Source organism: Rhinolophus sinicus, linkage group LG16, assembly GCF_036562045.2.
Source record: "Rhinolophus sinicus isolate RSC01 linkage group LG16, ASM3656204v1, whole genome shotgun sequence".
Taxonomy (NCBI): domain Eukaryota; kingdom Metazoa; phylum Chordata; class Mammalia; order Chiroptera; family Rhinolophidae; genus Rhinolophus; species Rhinolophus sinicus.
The window spans coordinates 25624382-25645161 of record NC_133765.1 but is presented as its reverse complement, the minus strand read 5'-3'; the positions used below and the strand labels follow the sequence as shown (position 1 = coordinate 25645161).

The window sequence follows — 20780 nt, the reverse complement described above, 5'->3', positions numbered from 1 at the left end:
CCTCCCTCCCTGCTCTCTGCCATCTGCAGGAAGAGGGTCCACGTAGAGGGGCACCTGTCAGCGCGGGGGCTGCAGTGCGGTACACGGCTAAGGCCAACCTGGCTTCCAATCCTGGCTGCCACAGACCAGCTGTGTGAACCTCACTCACCTCTCCCATCTGTCCCCTCATCTGTAAGACTGGAATACTGTTCCCCACTCTTGATGTGGACCATACGAAGCAACATGTAAAATGTCTGGCACACAGAGGTACGTGATGTTTAGCTAGTGTTATACTTTAATATTATGCTAAGATTTTGAAGTCAAGGGTCAATGTAAGAAAGGACCTTTTGAAGAACATCTGAAGGTCCTGGGAAATTACTGTTATTCAGTGTTCACCAAAGTTATTTAATGTGCCTTGTGTAAGGACTCTTACCATAAACTCCCTAAAAATTTAGCCCAAGACCCCTTTTCTATGTAAAACAAAATAATTAGGCAATGAGAATTATGTGCCTCTGCTGTTTTTAAATGCTGCTACCCACAAACTCTTTCGTCTACAGTGAAAATGCAGTAAAACAGAAACAGATGATACAGGCTCTGCCCTGATCTAAGCCCTACCCAACTGCGCCCGCCCTCCTCTCTTGAGACGAGAATTATCCAGGCAACTCATCACATTTTCACTTTCCCTTAGCTGCCAAGAAGCTAAGGGCTGAAATTTAACATTCCTTTACAGACACTCAACTAGTCTGCCAGGTTGATATATTTTCCATGTGATTTTCCATTTTACACGTCTGTTTTAACTGTCTATCTGATGACATGTCTTTTATGATAAGCATTTCTAATTGTTACTAAAAACACCTCGTGATCTCCAGAAGGGTGAAAAGCAAAAACACGGGGGCTTTTCCTGATGCCCAGAACACAATCAAATTCCAGCCACAGATACTCACCCATTAGACAAAGCGTGTGGCATCCTTCTAAACATTCACATACGTCACGGCATCGATCTTTATCTCTTAAAAATGTGATGAATTTACGAAGCATGTCGTGAGATTCTAAAACAGTGAGGCGCTGCAAACAATTGCAGACTGTTAAAGCGGAAGCCGACCGGAAGAATTTCCCATTAGCCCAAATTTGATCACCGGCAGGTCACCCCCTGGTAGCCACACATGCTACTGATGTCCGAGAAGAAAATGAACAAAGATGAGAACCTATTTCTCTGAGCTACTAACAAAAGTGTGTCTACAGTGGCTACTGATTTCGAAGAAAAATCAGAAAAGGTAGAGATTAACAGAAAAGATTTTACATTCCAATTTCTAAGAAGAAAGGCAAAAATGGAATTGGGGGGGAACGCGACTTACCTCAGGGGTCACCGTGCTGAGGTGGGTCACAAGAGCAGGCACGGACATGATGTGGATGAGGAACGGCCGAATCAGATTGTCTGAAAACTGGGCAGTAACCACAGGGCTAGACACAGAAAGATCAGTTTATTCAGACAAGTTTGCATGTGAAGCTGGAGCAAAAGAACAACCCTACCAACCCCCCCAAATCCCTAGAAATTATGCTTCCCAGGACGTCTAGAAAAATAAAGACAGAAAGTGGAGCTATCCACTAGGGGGATGGTTGATTCGATGACAAGAGCTATGAAAAACATGTTTTCCAGTTTTACTGATGTGAGAAAATGCTCAAGCTATAATAAACTTAAAGAAAAAAAAAGGCAGAGTAAGAAACTATATCCATGGGAGAGGACCGGGCGGGTAGTGACTGGGGGGTTGGGGGGGAGGGGACATTTGGAATGCCGGTACTGTTGTTCTATTTCTCAAATGGGGTGGAGTGTTTACTATAACTCACCAACAACCTATACTTCAATTAAGCAATTTATTTTAAATACGAGTATATATACAGTTGACAATGAACAATGTGGAGGTTGGGGCACTGAACCCCCATTCCTGCAGTTAAAAACCTGCATATAACTTTTTTTAATTAAAAAAATAATTTTAACAATTTTTTTATTGTTTTTATTTTTCATTCCAAAACAAAACAATCTCCAGCTATATAGGAAGTCACTTTTAAAATCCAAAGAACTTTATCGTAAGAAAAGGTAATTGGGCAATAATTGTCAGGAAAGTTGAATACAATAACAAAGTATGCAGGCAGCAGATACCAAAGAAATCAGATATGATTTATAGCCATTCAAGCAAACACAAGAAAACTCTGGTTCGGTTTTCTATAAACTATCAAAAGGATAACAAAAGGACCTTGTATCTCAAATTAATCAGGTTTTGAACGGCACCTTTTCAACATAATGAAGACATATAAAAAACAAAGACAAAACACGTCCTGTTTTAAAACGTTTCTTTTTAGTCTATATGTACTTTGAATAATCATGTTGTATTAAATTTTGCTGGAACTGTCAGTATTCAAAATAAATCTACCCTGGCGAAGTTTCTAAGAAGTCAATAGCAGCAGCAGTATGAATATACTACAGTCATTTCACTGCTATTTCCAGAGGAAATCTGTGCATCACTTTTGACTCCCCGAAACTTAACTATAGTTATCCCCCGGAATCCGTGGGGATCGGTTCCAGGACCCCCTGCAGACACCAAAATCCACGGATGCTAAAGCCCCTTATATAAAATGGTGTAGAACAATGTGTACGTAGAACAATACATATGTGCATTTCCAAACGCAGATTAAAAACATGTTGTTTTGGATCTGCAGTTGGTTAACTCCACAGATACAAAATCTGCGGCTATGGAGAGCCAACTGCATTTATTGAAAAAAACTGGGACAAAGTTTGTCTGGGTGTGGTGTGGATTTCTAGTCATCTCTCCTGTGATGAGTCAATCTTTCTTGATTGATGAAACTCTTGGGGGAGGGGATTCATGATAGTAGAGTTCCTTTTGGAAGTTGTCTTTAGGCCGATGAGGGGAGTTCAGAGAAAGCGTCTCTCTGCATTTGCTGTTTTTCAAGTGCCTTCAGCTCAAAATAATCCTTATGCCAAAGAGGTATATTTTAGGGTGGCATATTCTGCCCCCCTCCAACACTGGCTTTATGAGAAAGAAGGCCAAGAAGAAGAAAGTTTTGAAAACTTGAAATTCTGAAAATGTCTTCATTCTTCATACTTAAGTGTTTGAGCAAATTCCTAGGTCAAAAAATATATTTTCCTCACAATGTTGAAGTATTACTATTTCTTGAAGCTTCAGAATGTGTATGGGGTTTGTCAAGACCTCATCATAAGGGTAGGGAACCTCAAAAGTTCAGAATCTGGAGGTGTTTTCTCTAGGCTGATCTGTGTTTTCTAGAGAAGAAGCGTCCAGGGTCCTGCTTTGGCTGAAGGGGAGAAGATGACTAAAGAATTTCATTATTATTCAACATTTAATGTCAGTGAATCCCTCTGTTGAGTGTGGGTTCTCACCCTTCCTGTCAGTGGTGCCTGGGATACTATAGCCCATACCCACCATGGCTCAATGTTTTTAGAAGGTAAACATTTGCCTTATGCCAAGGAGGTTGCATGGGCTGGGAGGGACACCAGGGAGTCTAGGAAGCCTAACTGTTGTTGATGCAAATTTCAATGACTCGGCCAGTTTCCAGCTTTACTCAGTGTTTCAGATTCCCCATACTTTCAGGGCCTGGGAGGAAGAACTGGCTTGCTACTACCCCTGCTTGCACGCTATTTGCTTCCAGCCTTCACTGGGCTGCTAGATCAATTAACATTCATATGCTTTAGTTTCCAAGACGTTGTCTTCTCTCTATTGCTAATGCTCTTTTATGTTTTCTATGACTTTGTGAGATTTTGAAAATCTATTTATTCCCTAGTGTCCTTAGTTGAGTTTTCAGGAGGAGTTTAACATGCACATTGAGTGTATCATTTAAGTTGCAACTTCTCATCAACTACTTGAATGACATTTCTGCCTTTTTATCTCTCTGCTAAAATATTTCTCTTCCTGAAATTGCAAATATCAATAATAGTACAAAAATTCTGATCAACTATGGTAGAGTGAAGGTTTTGATTTTATTTAAAAGCAGTCCTAAAAACTGGAAATGACACACCAAAAAAACCATACACACAGAAAATCTGACACCAGTTTGAATGAAAATGGAATTAGCCACAACTCCCAAAAGAATACTGTAAAGAATAGCTCAAGAAAACAAAAGGAAAAAAATCCATGTATGAGTGGACCCACGTAGTTCAAATCCATGTTGTTCAAGGGGCAACTGTATTATATTAGTGTTTAAATATGTATATATAAACACATAAATGTGTATAAATTTTAAAACGACCACGACAATTGAAAAAATGTTAACAATGTTATCTCTGGATTGTAGAATCATGAGAAACACTTTTGTGCCTTATACTTTTCTGTTTTTTCCAGGTTTTCTACAATAAGCATGTATTGCTTCCGTAATCCAAAAAAGAGATAAACATTAATTAAATAAGATAATGACCCCTACTTCACACAATAGTGAAAAATTAACTCAAAATTGATCACAGACCTAAACGCTCGTTTCATAACTAAAACTGTAAAACTCTTAGAAGAAAACACAGGAGAAAACACAGGAACACAGGGGGAAAAAAGGTGGAATAACTTATAGGAGGAAAATGATCTCTTCTAGCTAATGTGCTCTAATAGCAATGTGACTAGTATTTAGACAATCAGAATTTATATTATAAACTTTTATTTTCAAGAGTACCGTTCCTGGGGCAAGAAAATTTTAATAAGGTTGACATGCTCAAAATATCAGTGCCGTCATCAACAACTTGGCTAGAGAAGAGGCTGGCCAATCAAGCTAAACTCACTGAGCTGAGCTGGACAAAAGAATTCTCTGAAAAAGAATTATTTTCTGCAGGTTGGGAAGAGGTTTAAATCAGGAGTATGTAATTCTCTAGACAAAGGAAGAGACACCACAACAGAAGCCACTGAAACTGTAACTCATCACTTCCCATTTCCAAGGGGACAACTCCAGCATCATAGGGGTTTCTCTGGGGGCTCTCACAGGAACCCAAGGATTCCACCCTCGGCCATACCCGCAAACAACACAGCTTGACCAACTGGAATGGGGCACTGGACGATGCCACAGGATGCAGGGTTGCCTTGCAGGGCCAGTCTTAACAGACCACACATACACACCAAATACTGTTCCCTCAATTTCTTAGTATCTATTTCCCCAGCATGAGGTCATCAAAATCTTTCTTTAGCCGATGTGTAGTGGCTACATGTGCTCCACCATGTAAATGTACTGCTAGTTGTACATTTAATAGGGCACAAATCCACTCTCAAACACAGAAGGGGGACGAATGTAAAAGAAAGGTTTAATGTATAGTCCCAGCTTCCAGAGAGCTCATCCTGCAACTAGGAAGCTGACAGGCACAAAGGGAAAAACAGAAACTGGGGCTCGCAGGTACATGTACCTGGGCAAACAAGGGGCCCAGATAATAAACGGAACAGGGCAAGTATGGGAAAGTTCCCATGTGCCATTAATTCAAAAAATATAGAATATTCTTAGAATACAAAAAGGTGTCCAATATGTGAAGCAAGTATAAAGAATGAGGAGTAACAACTGTGGGCTCTGGAGTCAGATGGCCTGGGTTTAATTCCTGGTCCTGCCAATCTCTGCTGTGTGACCAAGGACAAGTGGCTTAACTTCTCTGGGCTTTAGCTTCCTCTTCTATAAAATGGAGAGAGATAAGAGAATATGGTGAGGGGTCAGTTAACGCGTGTAAAAGTCTTAAAACAATGTGTGGCGCATGAATGTTAGCCATTTGTAGGATTTGGTGACCATGTCTAAATGTATCACTTGTGATTTTATACACTTTTAATAGTATACTCCTGTGTGACAAAGCCACTGAATGTCTTGTTTAAAAAGGTCCTGGTCACGTTCAATTACATACAAATATTCAGAGGAAGGGAAAGGGGCACTGTTTAAGAAAAAGACTTTAGAACAACCTGGTCTTAAGTGAGTCAATGGATTCTAACATATATAGAGGAAAAACCTAAAACAATGGATGCTGTTATATTCTTAAAGGAGAAGAAATGTGGTAGAAATGATCAGATGTGACCCTCTTGGTGAATCACACCGAATCACAACCACATCACGGCAGGGAAGGGGTGCTGGAACGGAAAAACAAGACTTGCGTTCTCAGGCAACGAGGAGGCAGAGCTGCTCTTGTGCTGCAGAGCTGAGGCTCTGCATGTGGACCCTTCCTTGGCTCTGACAGAGGAGAGTGGGCAATGCTGCTGGGACAAGCTGCCCTCGGTGACTCAGGAAAGGGAGATTCAGTAATCCTGCTACGAGGAAAACCCATTTGTACCCAGATGTTAAGACTCATTAAATACACCTCTATGTAACTTCTCTCAAAGTGTGAAATGAAGGTATGATTGTTTACTAATGTGTTCTCCTATAACTAATTACTGCGTTACTGGTTGGTTCCTGTTCCTCTGTGATGAGGGTCTATCCTTCAGAGGTTCGCTGTCCAATACAGTAGCCACTGGCCACATATGGCTCCTGAGCCCTTAAAATGTGGCTAGTCCAAATTCAGATACGCTATAAGTGTAAAAATATATACCAGTTCTTGAAGACTCAGTATCAAAAGTGAAATAAATTAAAAAATTTTTAATTAAAATAGATCATTTAATTGATTACATGTAAACATGATAAATATTTTCAACATATTGGTTTAAATAAAATGCTAAACTTAATTTTCCCTTTCTTTCAATTTTTTCCCCCTTCTTCCACCTCGCACCCCCCCCCCCACACACACACTCCGGTTCAAGCCGTTGTTTCTCAGTCTAGTTGTGTAGGACACAGCTCCCTGGCCCATGCTGGTATTATGAGCCTTGTGCTCCCCCCGGCTGTGACAGTACATCACCGGTCGTTGGTCGGCCGCTCACAGCAGCTCACGGCAGCTCACGGCAGCTCTCACCGGCTGCTCTCGCTGCTCACGGCAGCCCAGCTCCAGGGAGAGCCGTTGTTCACAAACTGAGCTGTAGAGGAAGCAGCTCACTGGCCCATGTGGGAATCGAACCGGCAACCTCAGCGTTAGGAGCACCGCGCTCCAACTGCCTGAGCCACACGGGGTCGACCCTTCTTCCAACTTTTTCGTGTAGGTCTCATTATATTTCTATTGAACAATGCTGCCTTAGACCAGCCTTATCCAACGGAACCTTCTGTGATGATGGAAACACTCCATATTTTCAATCCAACACTGTTGCCATTAATCACGTGTGGCCCCTGAGCACTTGAAATGCAGCTAACACAACCAAGGAACTGAATTCTTAATTTTACTTAATTTTAATACATTTCTGTTTAAACAGTCCCATGTGGCCAGTGGTTAATCAAAAGCACAGTTTAGACCAGGGGCTGGCAAACTGGCCCACAGGCCAAATTCTGGCCACTGCCAATTTTTACAAATAAAATTTTATTGCAACACAACCAGACTCATTTGTGTATTGTCTACAGCTGCTTTGTGCTCCGATGGCAGGGTAGTTGTGACAGAAAGCTGCCGGGCCCACGGAACTGAAAATATTAGCCAGCTGGCCCTTCACAGAAAAAATCTGCCAATCCATGCTCTAGACCATCATTTTCCAAACTGGTATTCCACAGAAAACGATTCCATGGGCTATGAAGAGATGTGCTCCACCATCTAAACATGGACGAAGGTATTCCATGTTCCGATGTGTCTGAGCCCACATCAGGTCACACAGACCCCAAGGGTCTTGCTACTGCGGGACTTGCCCGAGCTTTCAGCAGTGAGGTGCACTGTGGATGAGCGGGAGACGGCAGAGCAGGGAGCTTTACCAAGCTGACAGTGACTCTCCTTCTTTCCCATTATTATTCTCTTGGGGATGAAGATTATCAAGTTATCCTATTAACATCTCTCCGAGTGTTCCTCTCAACAACTGAAGAATGTTCTGGACCCATTAACAAGCATAGCTTTTTATACTTGGTGATTTTCAGAATTGCGGGTGTCATTTCTATTAGGAAATACTGACCTTATGTACATCTCTTACTGATGGCAGATACACATCTTTTCTGGTCCTTCACATTCTAACATGTTACACCCATGTTCATAACACTAGTCTGTCCTGTTACCCTGCCCTTTGCTGGCCCTCCGCCAGCTCTTGGGTTTCCTTTATTTTATCAACTAAAAGCTCAAAAGGAGAAAGGATGTGCTCTTGGGCCCTGGCTGACTGAAAGCAAATCATTTTGAATAGCTTCCCTCACATCATGATGCAAAAATATCCAGGGGTACAGACAAAAGATGAGACAAAGAACAGTCACAGATGAGTCCCTTTCCCCAAGAACAACACTTCATGTAAATTCTGACCAAGTGGGCAAGCCCATACCTAACATGAGTAACAAGAGGAAAGACAAGCAAGAGGAGGAAGCCCTCAGAAGCATGCCGACCCCTCAACTATGGTCTCCGACTTACCGCAACGCGAGAGAAAAGGCTGCAGTTAAAGTGCCTTTGGACAGACAGGGCCGGGGTCTCGCCAGGCCACGGGTTAACAGAACCTGAAAAGAACATTTTAACTGGTCAGGGAACGATGCCAACTTTGTAGTCATTGGTATGTTAAAAGAAAAAAAAAAAAAGCAGCGTGACAGCAAAACGAGTGCTTCAGATAAAAAACTGCATTGGAATGTTTTTATAAAACGACAGGAGAGAAAGTAATGGGTACAGAGATTCATTTTACCACCCTCTCTCTACTTTACATGGTACATTTAATGTTTTAAAATAATAAACAATTTAAAAAAATGAGCAGCTGATAAAAATACCAGACTTAAAATTTCAAGACAGCTTGTTATTTTAGAAAGAGTTCCAAGTTATGGCTTCGGGCAGAAGCTTCCTCACTGTGACGACCTGTTGACAACAGCAACTTTGGCTGTCACACCACCTCCCAGGGTTGTTGTGTGGAGAAAACAAAGCCCAATCAGGAAAGAACCCATCTCAGTGCCAGGCAGAAAAGAGGGCTAAATCAATGTTAACTTCTCAAATTTAAGAATTCCAAAGTACTTTGAAACTGCTTCTGACCATTCCGTGGCTGTGTGAACTGGCACAAAAGGTGCACTGTGGACGGAAGGCAGTCTGAGGACACAGAGCTAGACAGAGAATTCCAGATACCAACTAAGAAGGAACCTGAGGGAACAAACCCTGAGGCCTCCTTCCCGAGTTTAAAAGTTCAAGAGACTGGATTACACCTGTAGCCAAAACTACAGCACATTAAAGGGACCCCAGTGCCACTGTCCTCCCGTTACACAAAATGCAAGTGACCCGAGGCAGAGGAAGGGAGGAGAGAACACTAAGCATCCAACTCTTCCTGCGAATATTGTTTCTGTGAGGAGGGCACAAAATATCCCAACACCGAACATGCAAATCCAAGTTCAGATGTGGAGAAAGGAGGTCACGTGTTAGGGGTTGGGGTCACAGACCTGTAGCACCGAATAGAACCCATGCTGGTTGAGATGTCCCATTATATTTGCACAAATGTGGTTCATGGCTGGTCGAAGACTCTCACCTAAATAAAGAAAAAGTCTGAGAAAAACAGGATCTCTGGCCAGACCGGCTGAGGTGGAACAGAAAATCATGCCCCAGACCCAAGGCCCCAGGAAACGAGATCCTCTCTGGCTTGCCTTCCTGGTCTCCTCAGGTCTGGTAGCAGAGTGCGGGAAGGTGCTGCATATCCTGAATTCTATCTCTCCTGGAAGGCCCGGCTCAAGTGTCACCTCTCAGGTGACGGGCCCGATCGTTCCCCTGGCCAGAAGTAACGTACCTGGCCTCCGAGCTCCTGAGCACCTTTGCCAACCCCCTCCGAGGGCCTGGCACTTTCTATTTTCTCTGCCACTGCCTCCTCTTCCCACAGGGACACAAGCTCCCTAGCAGGGCTCAGAACTTCTCATGGTTTAAATCCTCCCCAGAGTCCAGGATAAGGTCTTCAAACCTCCTTCCTGTCCTGGAATCTTTGCACATGCAGTTTCCTCTGCCTTCAAAGTTTTGTCCTCGTTGTCAGTCTGTGAACTCTTACCCTCCCTCCAACTGAGCTCAGACATCACTTCTTCAGGAAGGCCTGAGCCCCAGACAGAGCAAGGCCATTCACACCCCCACTGAACACTCTCATTTCTCTTATTCTCTTCCTTCCGAGCACCAGATACTGGCGACTTCTCTTTAATGTGTCTCCCCCACCAGACTGAGTTCTGTGAGGAAGGGCAGGCACGTCACAGTAGTTCAGCACGTAAAGACCCTGGAGGGCAGTGACCTTTTCTGTTTCTCCAATGCCTGCACATATCTGGCACACAGTAGGCTGTTTGTTGAATGGATGAAGTGAATGTATGACAAGCATAAGGCCAAGTACAACACTCCGGGAAGGAGGTAGCATCACAATACAAATTTTATGGCCAAAATAGAATTCTTTTCTGCCTAATGATTTGCCAAATGAAATGACGAGGCTTAATAAGCAAATAGTATGACTCGGAGGCTGAAGAGCTATGGGAGTTACAAAAATGAGCTCAGAGGAACTGTGTCTTGAAACATAAATTCCAAGACGAGAGAGAGTATAATATAACACAGAATACTGAATATGTTCTGGACAGCACAGTGCCATCTGATGGGAAGTGCCAAGGGCACCTCATTTGTGTGGTCTCAGGGCCTTCCCGGGGGCTCGAGGCAGCAAACACGCTTCCTAAAAAGGGAAAAAGGTCCCCAAGCTCTGCTACTTAGGGAAGACTCGGAAGCAAGTCCCACAGACCTTTTCCCCGGAGAATTTTCCATGTTGAAGTGTCTGTGAAGGTGACAAGCATTGTGAGGTACAGTGTGACGAGTTTGGAGTCTTGTAAGATTTCAGGCTGGAAACAAAGAAGACATTAAGAGTAAGACACACACCCTGCAGTCGCAGACACTGAAGCAACCACTTCAGAACTTTGCTGCGTGCACTCAGGCTCAAACACACGAGTCAGGGTTATAAGTAAGCCCCTGTTCTTTTTCTCTTGGGGAATGACCACTGCAGGAGTTAAATGACAGGGACTTCGGCACACCAGTAACTGACCATCACTTCTGAAATACTGCGCCTGCAGACCTGAGAATTCCTGGAAAACAAGACGGCCAGCACTGGCTTGCTGGTTTTATCTGCGTTTATGAATATATGCATGGACATATACTGGAGCCCCAGTGGAGCGTACCAGGGACTCTGGGCTCAGATTTCTGGCTTTAACCACTTACTACCATGTTTCCCCAAAAATAAGACCGGGTCTTATAATAGTTTTTGCTCCAAAAGACACATTAGGGCTTATGTGCAGGGGATGTCATCCTGAAAAATCATGCTAGGGCTGATTTCCCGGTTAGGGCTTATTTTCAGGGAAACACGGTAGCTGTGTGATCTTGGGTAAATTTCTTAACCTCTATACCTAAGTTTCCTCATCTGTTCATTAGGGATAGAAACACCGTTTTCTTCACAGGGTTGTGGTGAGGAATAAACGGACTCGTGTATATAAAGCACTGAGAACAGCGCCTGCATACAGATAAGTCTATGTAACACTGACTATTGTTATCACGGTTATTGGTCGTTGCACAAGAGCAGGTTGAGGAAAAGACCTGACCCCTCTCTAGGCTCAGAGACCTTCTAGCATGTACACCTGGAAGGGACCCTGGAGGCCACCTAGTTCACACCCCTAAGCTCACAGAGAATAAGAGAGGGGAAGTGACTTGTCCAAGGCCGCATGGGAAATCAGCCGCAGAATCGGGACTAAATTCCTATCTTCCAGGCTCCAGATCCAGTGTTCTTTTCTCTTAATGTGTATTTCTTCACATAAAATTAAAATACAAGTTTTTTTCAAAGTAGAAGAGTCTCTTCTCAAAGAGAAACCTGCTGTGGAATGCAGATACAGAGAGCAGATAAAAGAGGCTCTGTCTGCTGGAGAGAAGGTAGGGGAAGAACCTGCCCATTTGCCCTGAGGCATTTTGGTGGAAGCCCAGCGCTCCAAGGAACAGGGTGTGAAGAGCACCGTTCTGTGGCACATGCCCCACCGGACAAGCTGGGCATGGCTTGCTGCTGGGTCATGGCCAAGACAGCTATTCACCAGCGCTTCCAGACACGGCTGGGAATGGATCACAGGCAGCTCTGCTGGTACTCACTCCACTGCTCAGCTGCTACCGTGTTTCCCCGAAAGTAAGACCTAGCCGGACAATTAGCTCTAATGCATCTTTTGGAGCAAAAATTAATATGAGACCCGGTCTTATATTAAACAAGACCGAGTCTTACATTATAGTAAAATAAGACTAGGTCTCATTAATTTTTGCTCTAAAAGATGCATTAGAGCTGATCGTCCGGCTAGGTCTTATTTTTAGGGAAAGAGAGTACCTGAGTCCTTACCAAGCCTCTGCCCCTGAAATTTCTCTCTCCCTATGTGTAAGGTGGTAGTGGCTGCTGTTTGCATCTCCTTACGCCTCTGCCCACCTTCTCATAACACAAGGGTGGGCACAGAGCCAGGTTGGGCCAGTGGCAATACACCATCCATCCCTCTCCCCACTGTGACCAGTTAAGGGTTGAGACCAAGATCCCACTGGGCCTTTGTGAGTCCCTTCAGATTTCTGAACTGGTTGGGGAGCCCTCTCTTTACTCTGGTCAAAACAGAGTAAGGATGTGAGGCCAGAACCGCTGGCTGCCATAACTACAGCAGAAGAGGGTGAGGTGACTTGAAAAGGCACTAGCTAGAGATGAGAGAAAAGAATGAGGGGGACAATCTAAAAGCCCCTGGCTCTAGTCACCCCCAGCTGCCATGTTCCAGAATACGTTCTATGACAAAATAGTCTCTTTCTTGCTTACCTTGCGTGTATTACTAGCTACACTCATGTTGGGTTTCTGTACTTATAAAAGGAGGCCTGATGGTCTAATGACATAAACTATAAGGTATCCCTAACATCAGAAGTATGGGAGGGAAGACACCAGCTTCCCTGTCATTGAGATTATAGCAATCACAGGTCAATGTTCAAAATTGTAAATCAAAGTATGTTACTCTCTCTCTCACAGCATAGGGGCCCTAATAACTCTTTATTAAACTCTGACTGATAGATCTCCGAAGGTATAACCCATGAGGGGATCATGAGGCCTCTGAAAACATATACTACAGTCCCCAAGTGGAAAGGGTATATTTGTTTGTTTTCTTACCTTGAGCTGCTCGAGAAACTCACAGCAATACCACAGAATGTCCTTGATCTGTTTAATCCATAAGAGGGTGAGGTCCTTGGAAAGAGCCAGGGACACATACCACACCTACAAGCAGGAGAGAGAGAAATATAACGGGCAGTTACGGGGATCAAGTTACGTATGTTCTAGCTACTGGAATGGGGCCAATGAGCTAAGCCCAGTACCAGGCAAGGCAGTGAGGATGAACGGATGAACAAGTAGCCGACAGGGCTTATTTTAACATCAAACCCAAAGATGAAATAGACTACGAAGGAAATTTACCCCCCTGAGTAACAGGCAAGGGTGGAACATAGCTTCTTGGGTAAAGAAGAAACTAGGCAATCCGTTGTACTTGTTCATGGTTTCGATGTATTACTTGTTTGCATGTGTGTGGGAATTAACAAAGGCGTAGCATTCAACAGGAACTTTCAGAGCCTAATAGGTGGGTTTGGCGCATGTGGGAGACTTCAGCTCCCATCTCACATACCTTGGGTTCATTCTCAGCATCCATGCTGCTAAGGATACAGCGACACAACTTCTCAAATCTCTGCAAAGAGGTAGAACGGGGGTTATAAATTCCCACAAGAGAAAACAGGAAAGAAGCAAAATGTTTGGTGGCCACTATATGTAGGCATTATGCCAGAAGATTCAAATGTTTAATCATTTTAAATTCCTCTTACAGATGTGGAAATGGAGGATCAGACAAGCTAAAAAAAGGCTCTCAAACTGGTGGCCCACAGGCTGGATGAGCCATACAGATGTTTTTAGAAACTGGTATATTTCATATAAAAGTCCAGATTGGGGTTCCTTTTGAAAAACAAAATCGATCTGGCAAACTGGGCTTGGATTCCTGGGGACGAGCCGTTGTCTCCTAAATCACGCTCTCCTATTTCCCACTTTGGAAGCATCATGGATGCTGACTTTTGCCTCACAGGCCATCGAATCTTCCCTTTTATCTTGAAATACAAAAGGAAGAAAAGTAGAAGCCGGAAACCAGGTTACACTCTGGCAATGTTGACCCTTTAAAATCCACCCTATCAAGGCAATATCCACCTTTAAAAGGGGTGTGGCCCTGGGCGCCTGCCCCATCTCTGGAGCTGCGGTTTCCTCCTCTGTAAGCCGGGGTTACCTCACCAAGCCTGCCCACCCTCATCTCTGTGACCGTGTGCTCACTGCCAGTGTACTCCTCCCTCTGCTGCTAGGCTCCGAGCTCTCCTGCGTGGAGACCCTAGCCATCTTGTTTCCTTCTGGGTCCTCAGTGCCCTGCAGAGGGCCTGGCACAGGGTAAAGCTTGGCAATGATAAACACTTAACCCCTGATCACCTGGCACTCCTCAATGCTACTGTCAGTACTATTACAGACAACTAGCTGCTTCCCAGAATTGTATTTTCTGGGCTAATCATTCTCATCCCCAAAGTGCAATCAGCATGTTTTGTTTGGTTTGCAGGATTTAAAAGAAAGGTCAAATTAGATAACCAAGTTTTACAAATTAGAAAACTGAGCATAAAGCTCTCTAGCATCTCTTTAAAAAACACCACCACTGGCCAAAGGTGAGTGGAGGTCACCGGCTTTGGATGGGCACATCACAGACCCCATCACTCCCTGATGTCCTCGCCACGGCTGTCAGTTATGACTGGTATTATGTTTTGTCTCATACATGGCTTCTTTCACTCCTTTACTTAAACTGCCTGGCTCCTGTATACATCTGAGTCCGACATCATAGCTGATGTGAAAAGAATCGTGCGCATGCCCAGAAGCACTGGGCATAATCCCTACAAAACAGGCCCCGAGAAGACAAAAGGGCAGGGTGTGGGCGAAACAGAACCTATCTCAGAGTTGCTGTAAGCACTAAATGACTTACTATTTATAAAATCCGTATAAAAAGACCTGGCGGACAGTAAGTACAATGTATGTTTGTCGTTATTATTTTACCTCATTATCCTCCTTAATTCTGAACAAGAACAGCAGTTTCCTGGCAATCTTAAAGATACAAAGTGCACTTCTTTTACTGGACCCAGAGTCGTCTGCTTTAAAAAACTCATCGATCTCTCTCCTGGAGAGGGAAGGGTAAAAAAAGACATTAAATTAGGAGCTCCCAGCAGCTGGAAGGCTTTTTAAGAACTGCAAAAGAAAACACTATCTTTTCTTGCTACGAATTGGAAGCAAGAGAAAATGTGCTGAGGAGTTCCTGGCACCCACCTGATTTCTCTCTGCAGTCGACTCCGACAGAGGAAACTCCGGACACGGGCCTGAATCCCAATGGCTGCCCGCTCCCGTTCCTTCTGCACCAGCCTTTCTTCTCGAGCCTGACGGGCCCTGTCGATGAACCACGCTCTCGAGGTCTGAGAGACGGTGAACATGTTTGCAAACTTGCATAAACCCTGCAAGGAAAATGGCGGGTAGCTAGTATAGATCATTATATGAAAAACACACACACACAAAGGGGCTCAAGAGCAAAGGCGGGGACGTGGGCGGCAGCAGAGAGCTACTCAGGGCCTTCCAGCACCTTCCAAAGTGCTAATAGCTCTCCTGGCACAAGTCCCAACTTCCTATCAGCTCTTTCCATGCGACTCACCCAGATCAGTGATGCTGTTTCCTGTATTAAATAATTACATTTTCTTAAGAGAAAGAACACACCGCCTGGCATAGGGTACGGGTTCTGTAATTGTTTAATGAATGAACAAAGCATGACTCGATCCCATCCATAAAGCTCTAATGCAAGCCAGGCATCCTGAGTCAAAGGTTTCTAGATATTTGAATTTTCTGGAGCAGTCCACAATCTTTAGGAAGCCTACCCCAAGCAGGCCACTTTTATTTTGCCAACTAAAGAGTTCAGGGAAAAACCAAACACGAACATCTACTGTCACTGTTATTTTACTCATTCGTTCACTCAACAAATATTTACTAGCACCTAGCTTTGCCAACACAAAAAAAGCTTTTCATTTTTTAAAGGGTCATTTTAACACTAAAAAAGCCAAAGGTCCATGATTCCTGAATGTAAGACGATCTATTAAATAAATACATTTGGTTTTACGTGTAACTTATTCCGTGGTCCTTACTGTTTCCACCCCGCCAAGGACCGATGAAGATTTTAGGGCAGAACTGATCCCATCCATTGCCTGGCACTTTTTGGACGGAGGCTCTAAATTATCCATCACATTTTATCACCAGTACGTGTCTTTTCCCAAAGGGATGGCTTTGGCTAGCGGCCTAGAGCTCACAGTACCGGTCCATGGAACCTTCCATTCTGAGATGATTTCTTCAGATGCTTGATAACTTTGTCCTTCTAGCCAACATACATAGGCAGCCTAGCTGACAAAAGCACTGAAATGAATTATTCATCCACCCAGACTTCTGGAAAACAATCTCTTCACTCGGTTACTTCACTCAAAGCAGCACCCATGTGGAAACATCACCAAGGAGGAAAGGCTCATGCGGGGCTCTTCCCATTTTGACACATTGAGGGATCGCTGTGGCCCCTTTTCAACACTGCTTCACATCTACTAAACACAAGGCTTTTTCCATTAAGTGGGTCTCTCATCAATAATTCTCGAAACAAATTATCAAAGTCCATCTGACAACAGGAGGGAGGGAAAGACGACTGAAGGGGAAAACGTAACAGTCTTCTGAATCATTCCCTCTTTCTGCCCCAGCAGAAGTCCAGAGAGCTCACCTGAGGACTTGCCTATGTCGCAGAAATGCCAGGTAATCATTAATGATCTTGCACAGGACTCATGGCCAAGGGCAGCTTCTCGCTTCAGAGGAGCTTGTCTTTTCTGGCAAAAGCAGAAGGAAAAAAAAAAAATCCAGATTTAGGGTTAAGTTTTATAGGTAGGACATCATATATCTTCCTGAGTAAAAGCAATAAATAGTGTCTCTGGCTTTAAAAAGACAGCACTGTGTCTCTGTCCTACTGTCTGGTCTAAATGTTAGACTTGATCTCCCCAGCCCACACGGTTTAAAGGGAATAGGTTGAAAATACAGGGGACCCTTGAACAACACGGGTTTGATCTCTGTGGGTCCACTTATACACAGAGTTTTTTCAATGAATACTGTAAATGTATCTTCTCTTCTTTATGATTTTCTTAACATTTTCTTTTCTCTAGCTTACTTTATTGTAAGATCGCACTATAGTATATGTAATATACAAAATGTGTGTTAATTGTTTACGTTATCAATAAGGCCTCCAGTCAACAGGAGGCTATTAGTAGTTAAGTTTTTGGGGAATCAAAAGTTATACGTGGATTTTCAACTGCACAATGGGGGTGGTGACCCTAACCCCTGCGCTGTTCAAGGGTCAACTGTCATCCCAAAGATATTATTAAATGAAAGTTTTACATGCTTTGTGATGGTAAGCAAGAATAACAGACAAGGTGAAAAGTTAAAAAGCCACTGAAAATAATGTTTGACATTTTTAACAATACGGAAAAATGTTTACACCTAAGAAAGGAAAAAAGGGCTGGCTATGAACCAATATGATCCCAACTACATAACAAAAATGAAAATGCATATGCACACATAGATACAAAACTGCAAAAAAAACAACAAAAAACACCAACACATTAAGTAAGAGTAGTTGTTTTGAGAGAGTGGAATTGTGGGAAAATTTGTTTCTCTAACTGGTGGTCTCACAGTGGTCCATGCGGGGATGGAACCAGCTACCCTGGTGTTATTAGCACCGCACTCTAATCAATGAGCAACCAGCCGCCCTTCTAACTGGTGGTCTCTATCTCCTAAGTTTTTCACAGAAAGCACCCGGAGAGGCAACATAGTACTTAGAGGCACTTGTGCTCTGGAGCCAGTCCCTAGCTCTGCCACGTACTGTTTCTGTCTTCTCGTTAATTGGCTCAGAGGATGGTTATGAGGACTAACTGAGATAATGTGCACCAAGTACCTACTGAGGTGGCTGACAGAGCACCCGGTCAATAGGTCTGAGGTGTTATTTTTCTAGACACAGGATTTTGTTTTTAAAGTCTTTGGCAGAGGCTCCTATCCGTACAGCCACTAAGGTTCTTTTGGGAGGAAAAAATGTGCGGACCCTTATATTCCTTACCCATTAGCTGTTTTTCCCTCTCCCTAAATACACTAAGATGCACCAGTCCTGTCACTTGGGCTATGAACCCCTGGCTCTGTTCAGATTGGATAATAGCTTCAAGCTCCTGAGAACTGCAAAAGAGCGGGGCCCCAAGCCACGTGACAATGCTGTGCTCTTTCTGTAACATGCAGACGGTCCCTCCTTTATGGGGATGGAGAAGAGGGAGCCTATTCTCAGTGGAAAAATAAGAGGCTGCACGTAAACGGTGACTAAGTACCTGTAAGAATTAGACTATAGTGAGTCCTCAGTTAACACCGTCTATAGGTTATTGGAACTGGGGCAGAACAACACATAAGGAAACCAGTTTTACCACAGGCTAATTGAGTTAAGTTCCTATGGCATCTCATCAATGTTATAATGAAATGATTTTGAACAAAGTGTGATTCAAGAACCTGCTGTATCTCAAAACCTTCACTTCTCCCAGGTGGCCTCTCAGGATAAGATCCTTCCTTGAGATTACCATCCCCTCAGCGATGCTATACGTTGGCTTCTGTTTACACTATATGATAGTCTATACTTTCCAGTTTTTCTAACTCTTTCTTATTCACCGTCTCTACCTGTATTGTTTACTACAATCCATCAATAAAACAAAACACATTGAAGTATTTACTAAGTGCTTACTCTGCTAAATGCCATGGAGAATAAAAAAAAAAAAATGCTGTCTGTAACAGACAAAGCCTTGGATCAAACAATGTAGTCCTTGGTTCTTTTCAGTTCTGATTCTACCTCATTTGGCCAAGTTACTTATCCTCTCTAGACCTCAGTGTCCTTATCTATAATGTACCTACCTCCTAGGAATGCTAAAAGGATCACATGAAACATTTGCTCTTCTATATCTCAATTTAGTCCTCATGGCACTAATTTGCATTAAATGGGAAAATCCTAATAAGGAGGATCTGAAAGCAGAAAGCACATAAGTGAGCTTTACTGTACTGTCCTTAAGAAGCTTACAATCATTAGGGAAACAACAGTGACATACGTGGGAAGATCAGGAGACAAGGAATCCGTGACAACCAAGATCATATGAAAAGCCAAAGGAAAACATGTTGTTTGAGTACCCACTATGGGCCAGGTCCTTTCTAAATGATCTCCTCTAATAAGAACAGCAAACCTGTGAGATTATTTAGTATCTCCCACAACCCAGGTTAGACTGTTAGCAAGCGTCAGAGGCGAGGGTTTTATACGAAGAGACAGGGCTCAGACTGCCCTCTGCTTCTACATTCACATGAGACCTGCTCAAAATCAGTCTTTTCTGGAGAAGGCCAACTCCACGGAGAACTATGAAAGAGCAAGAGAATCCAAAAAGTATCGTTCAAACGTGAAGTACCATAAATACCAACTGAGCCCCAAAGGGCTCTCCCTATATGTGGGAACAGCTGGCAGCTAGGTTTCATGACCACCACCCTCGAGGAGCATGCTATTATCAACCCCACCTTCCGAGGGAGAAAATGAGATGTAGAGAAGGGACATGACTTGTCAGAGGTCGCTAGGCTCCCAAATTTGAACTCAGTTCTAATTCCAAAGCTATTATTTATTTGTAAGTGAAACACACAAGACCCAGAGACTCCCTCACTCACAAACAGCAAAGACAAGCTGCGAATGCAAGGCTGCCGTGGGGCTAAGTTAGAGTCAAATTATAAAAAAAGCTTTTCTTTATTTGTATGATTAACACCAGAGGCCTTTACTGAGCTGGGTGTCAGGCACGGTACTAAAACTTGGCATTATACAACACACTCTGTGAAACGAGCTAATTACTCCACTTTACAGGGGAGGAAACTGAGGCTCTGAGAGGTGAGGGAGCTCATCCAAGGTCACACAGCCAGAACACTGGATTCCAATTCCGGTTTCGGTGATTCCTAAGACCCCGCCTCTTTCCTCGGCATCAACAATAACAAATCTTTTCCACCCAGCGTTAGTCTGTTTATAAAGGCCCCGGAGATGAAAAGAGATGGAAAAGGCTACGCAGAGGCATCCTTCCCCCCTCACCCCTCCCCGAAACGCGAAAGCCAGACGCTACTGAAGCAGCCCCTCCGACCAGGTGAAGCAGCGACCCAGCCCCAAGGCCACCTCCCTTAAAGTCCCCGGCCCCACCACTCGGTGAACCCACGACCCTGTTCCCACTCGCTACCCGCAGGCCGTAGACCTTTATCCGCTCGAGGCCCCCGCGCTCGGGGTCGGAGCCGCAGCTATTGTCGTCTCAGCCCAATACCTCTGAGCTCTGCCAGACCCGGGGCAGCGATAGACACCCGACCGCCATCTTGCCCCGGGGTGTTTGTTCTCAGAGCTCCGCCGGGAAGCAACTATCCAGTTCCGGGCACCGATAGTTCCCCAGAGCTTCTCCACCCGGGAACGACAATATCCCTGTAGCTTGTCGTCCTCTCTGGAAGCTGAAAAAGCGGAGCATTCAGGAGCGGGATAAACGCCTGCCCCAGCAGAGAGGAGATGCAACCCACTCCGGCCAGGCAGGTTGGAAGGAATGCGCCGACGTCTAGCAGTACAACGGATCTTTTAGGAAGGCGCCCTCTGCGGGGCGG

The 20780-nt window shown here is 44.0% G+C and overlaps 1 protein-coding gene across 3 annotated transcripts in view; it reads right to left on the bottom strand.

The window, feature by feature from the left end:
• UBE3B (ubiquitin protein ligase E3B) overlaps window positions 1-20733 on the bottom strand; it is a 54748-nt gene extending 34015 nt beyond the window's left edge. The window contains exons 1-11 of one of the 3 annotated variants that reach the window (XM_019757440.2): window positions 20375-20733; window positions 16825-16927; window positions 15351-15532; window positions 15084-15204; window positions 13639-13698; window positions 13134-13238; window positions 10719-10815; window positions 9406-9491; window positions 8408-8490; window positions 1335-1440; window positions 924-1044 (exon numbers count right to left, since the gene is read on the bottom strand). In XM_019757440.2, the coding sequence (XP_019612999.2) occupies window positions 924-1044; window positions 1335-1440; window positions 8408-8490; window positions 9406-9491; window positions 10719-10815; window positions 13134-13238; window positions 13639-13698; window positions 15084-15204; window positions 15351-15511 (940 nt within the window). In that variant the 5' untranslated portion in view covers window positions 15512-15532; window positions 16825-16927; window positions 20375-20733. The remainder of the gene's footprint in view (window positions 1-923; window positions 1045-1334; window positions 1441-8407; window positions 8491-9405; window positions 9492-10718; window positions 10816-13133; window positions 13239-13638; window positions 13699-15083; window positions 15205-15350; window positions 15533-16824; window positions 16928-20374) is intronic. The other 2 variants (XM_019757441.2, XM_019757443.2) reach the window with 2 other exon arrangements.
• Between the last annotated feature and the right edge of the window lie 47 nt (window positions 20734-20780).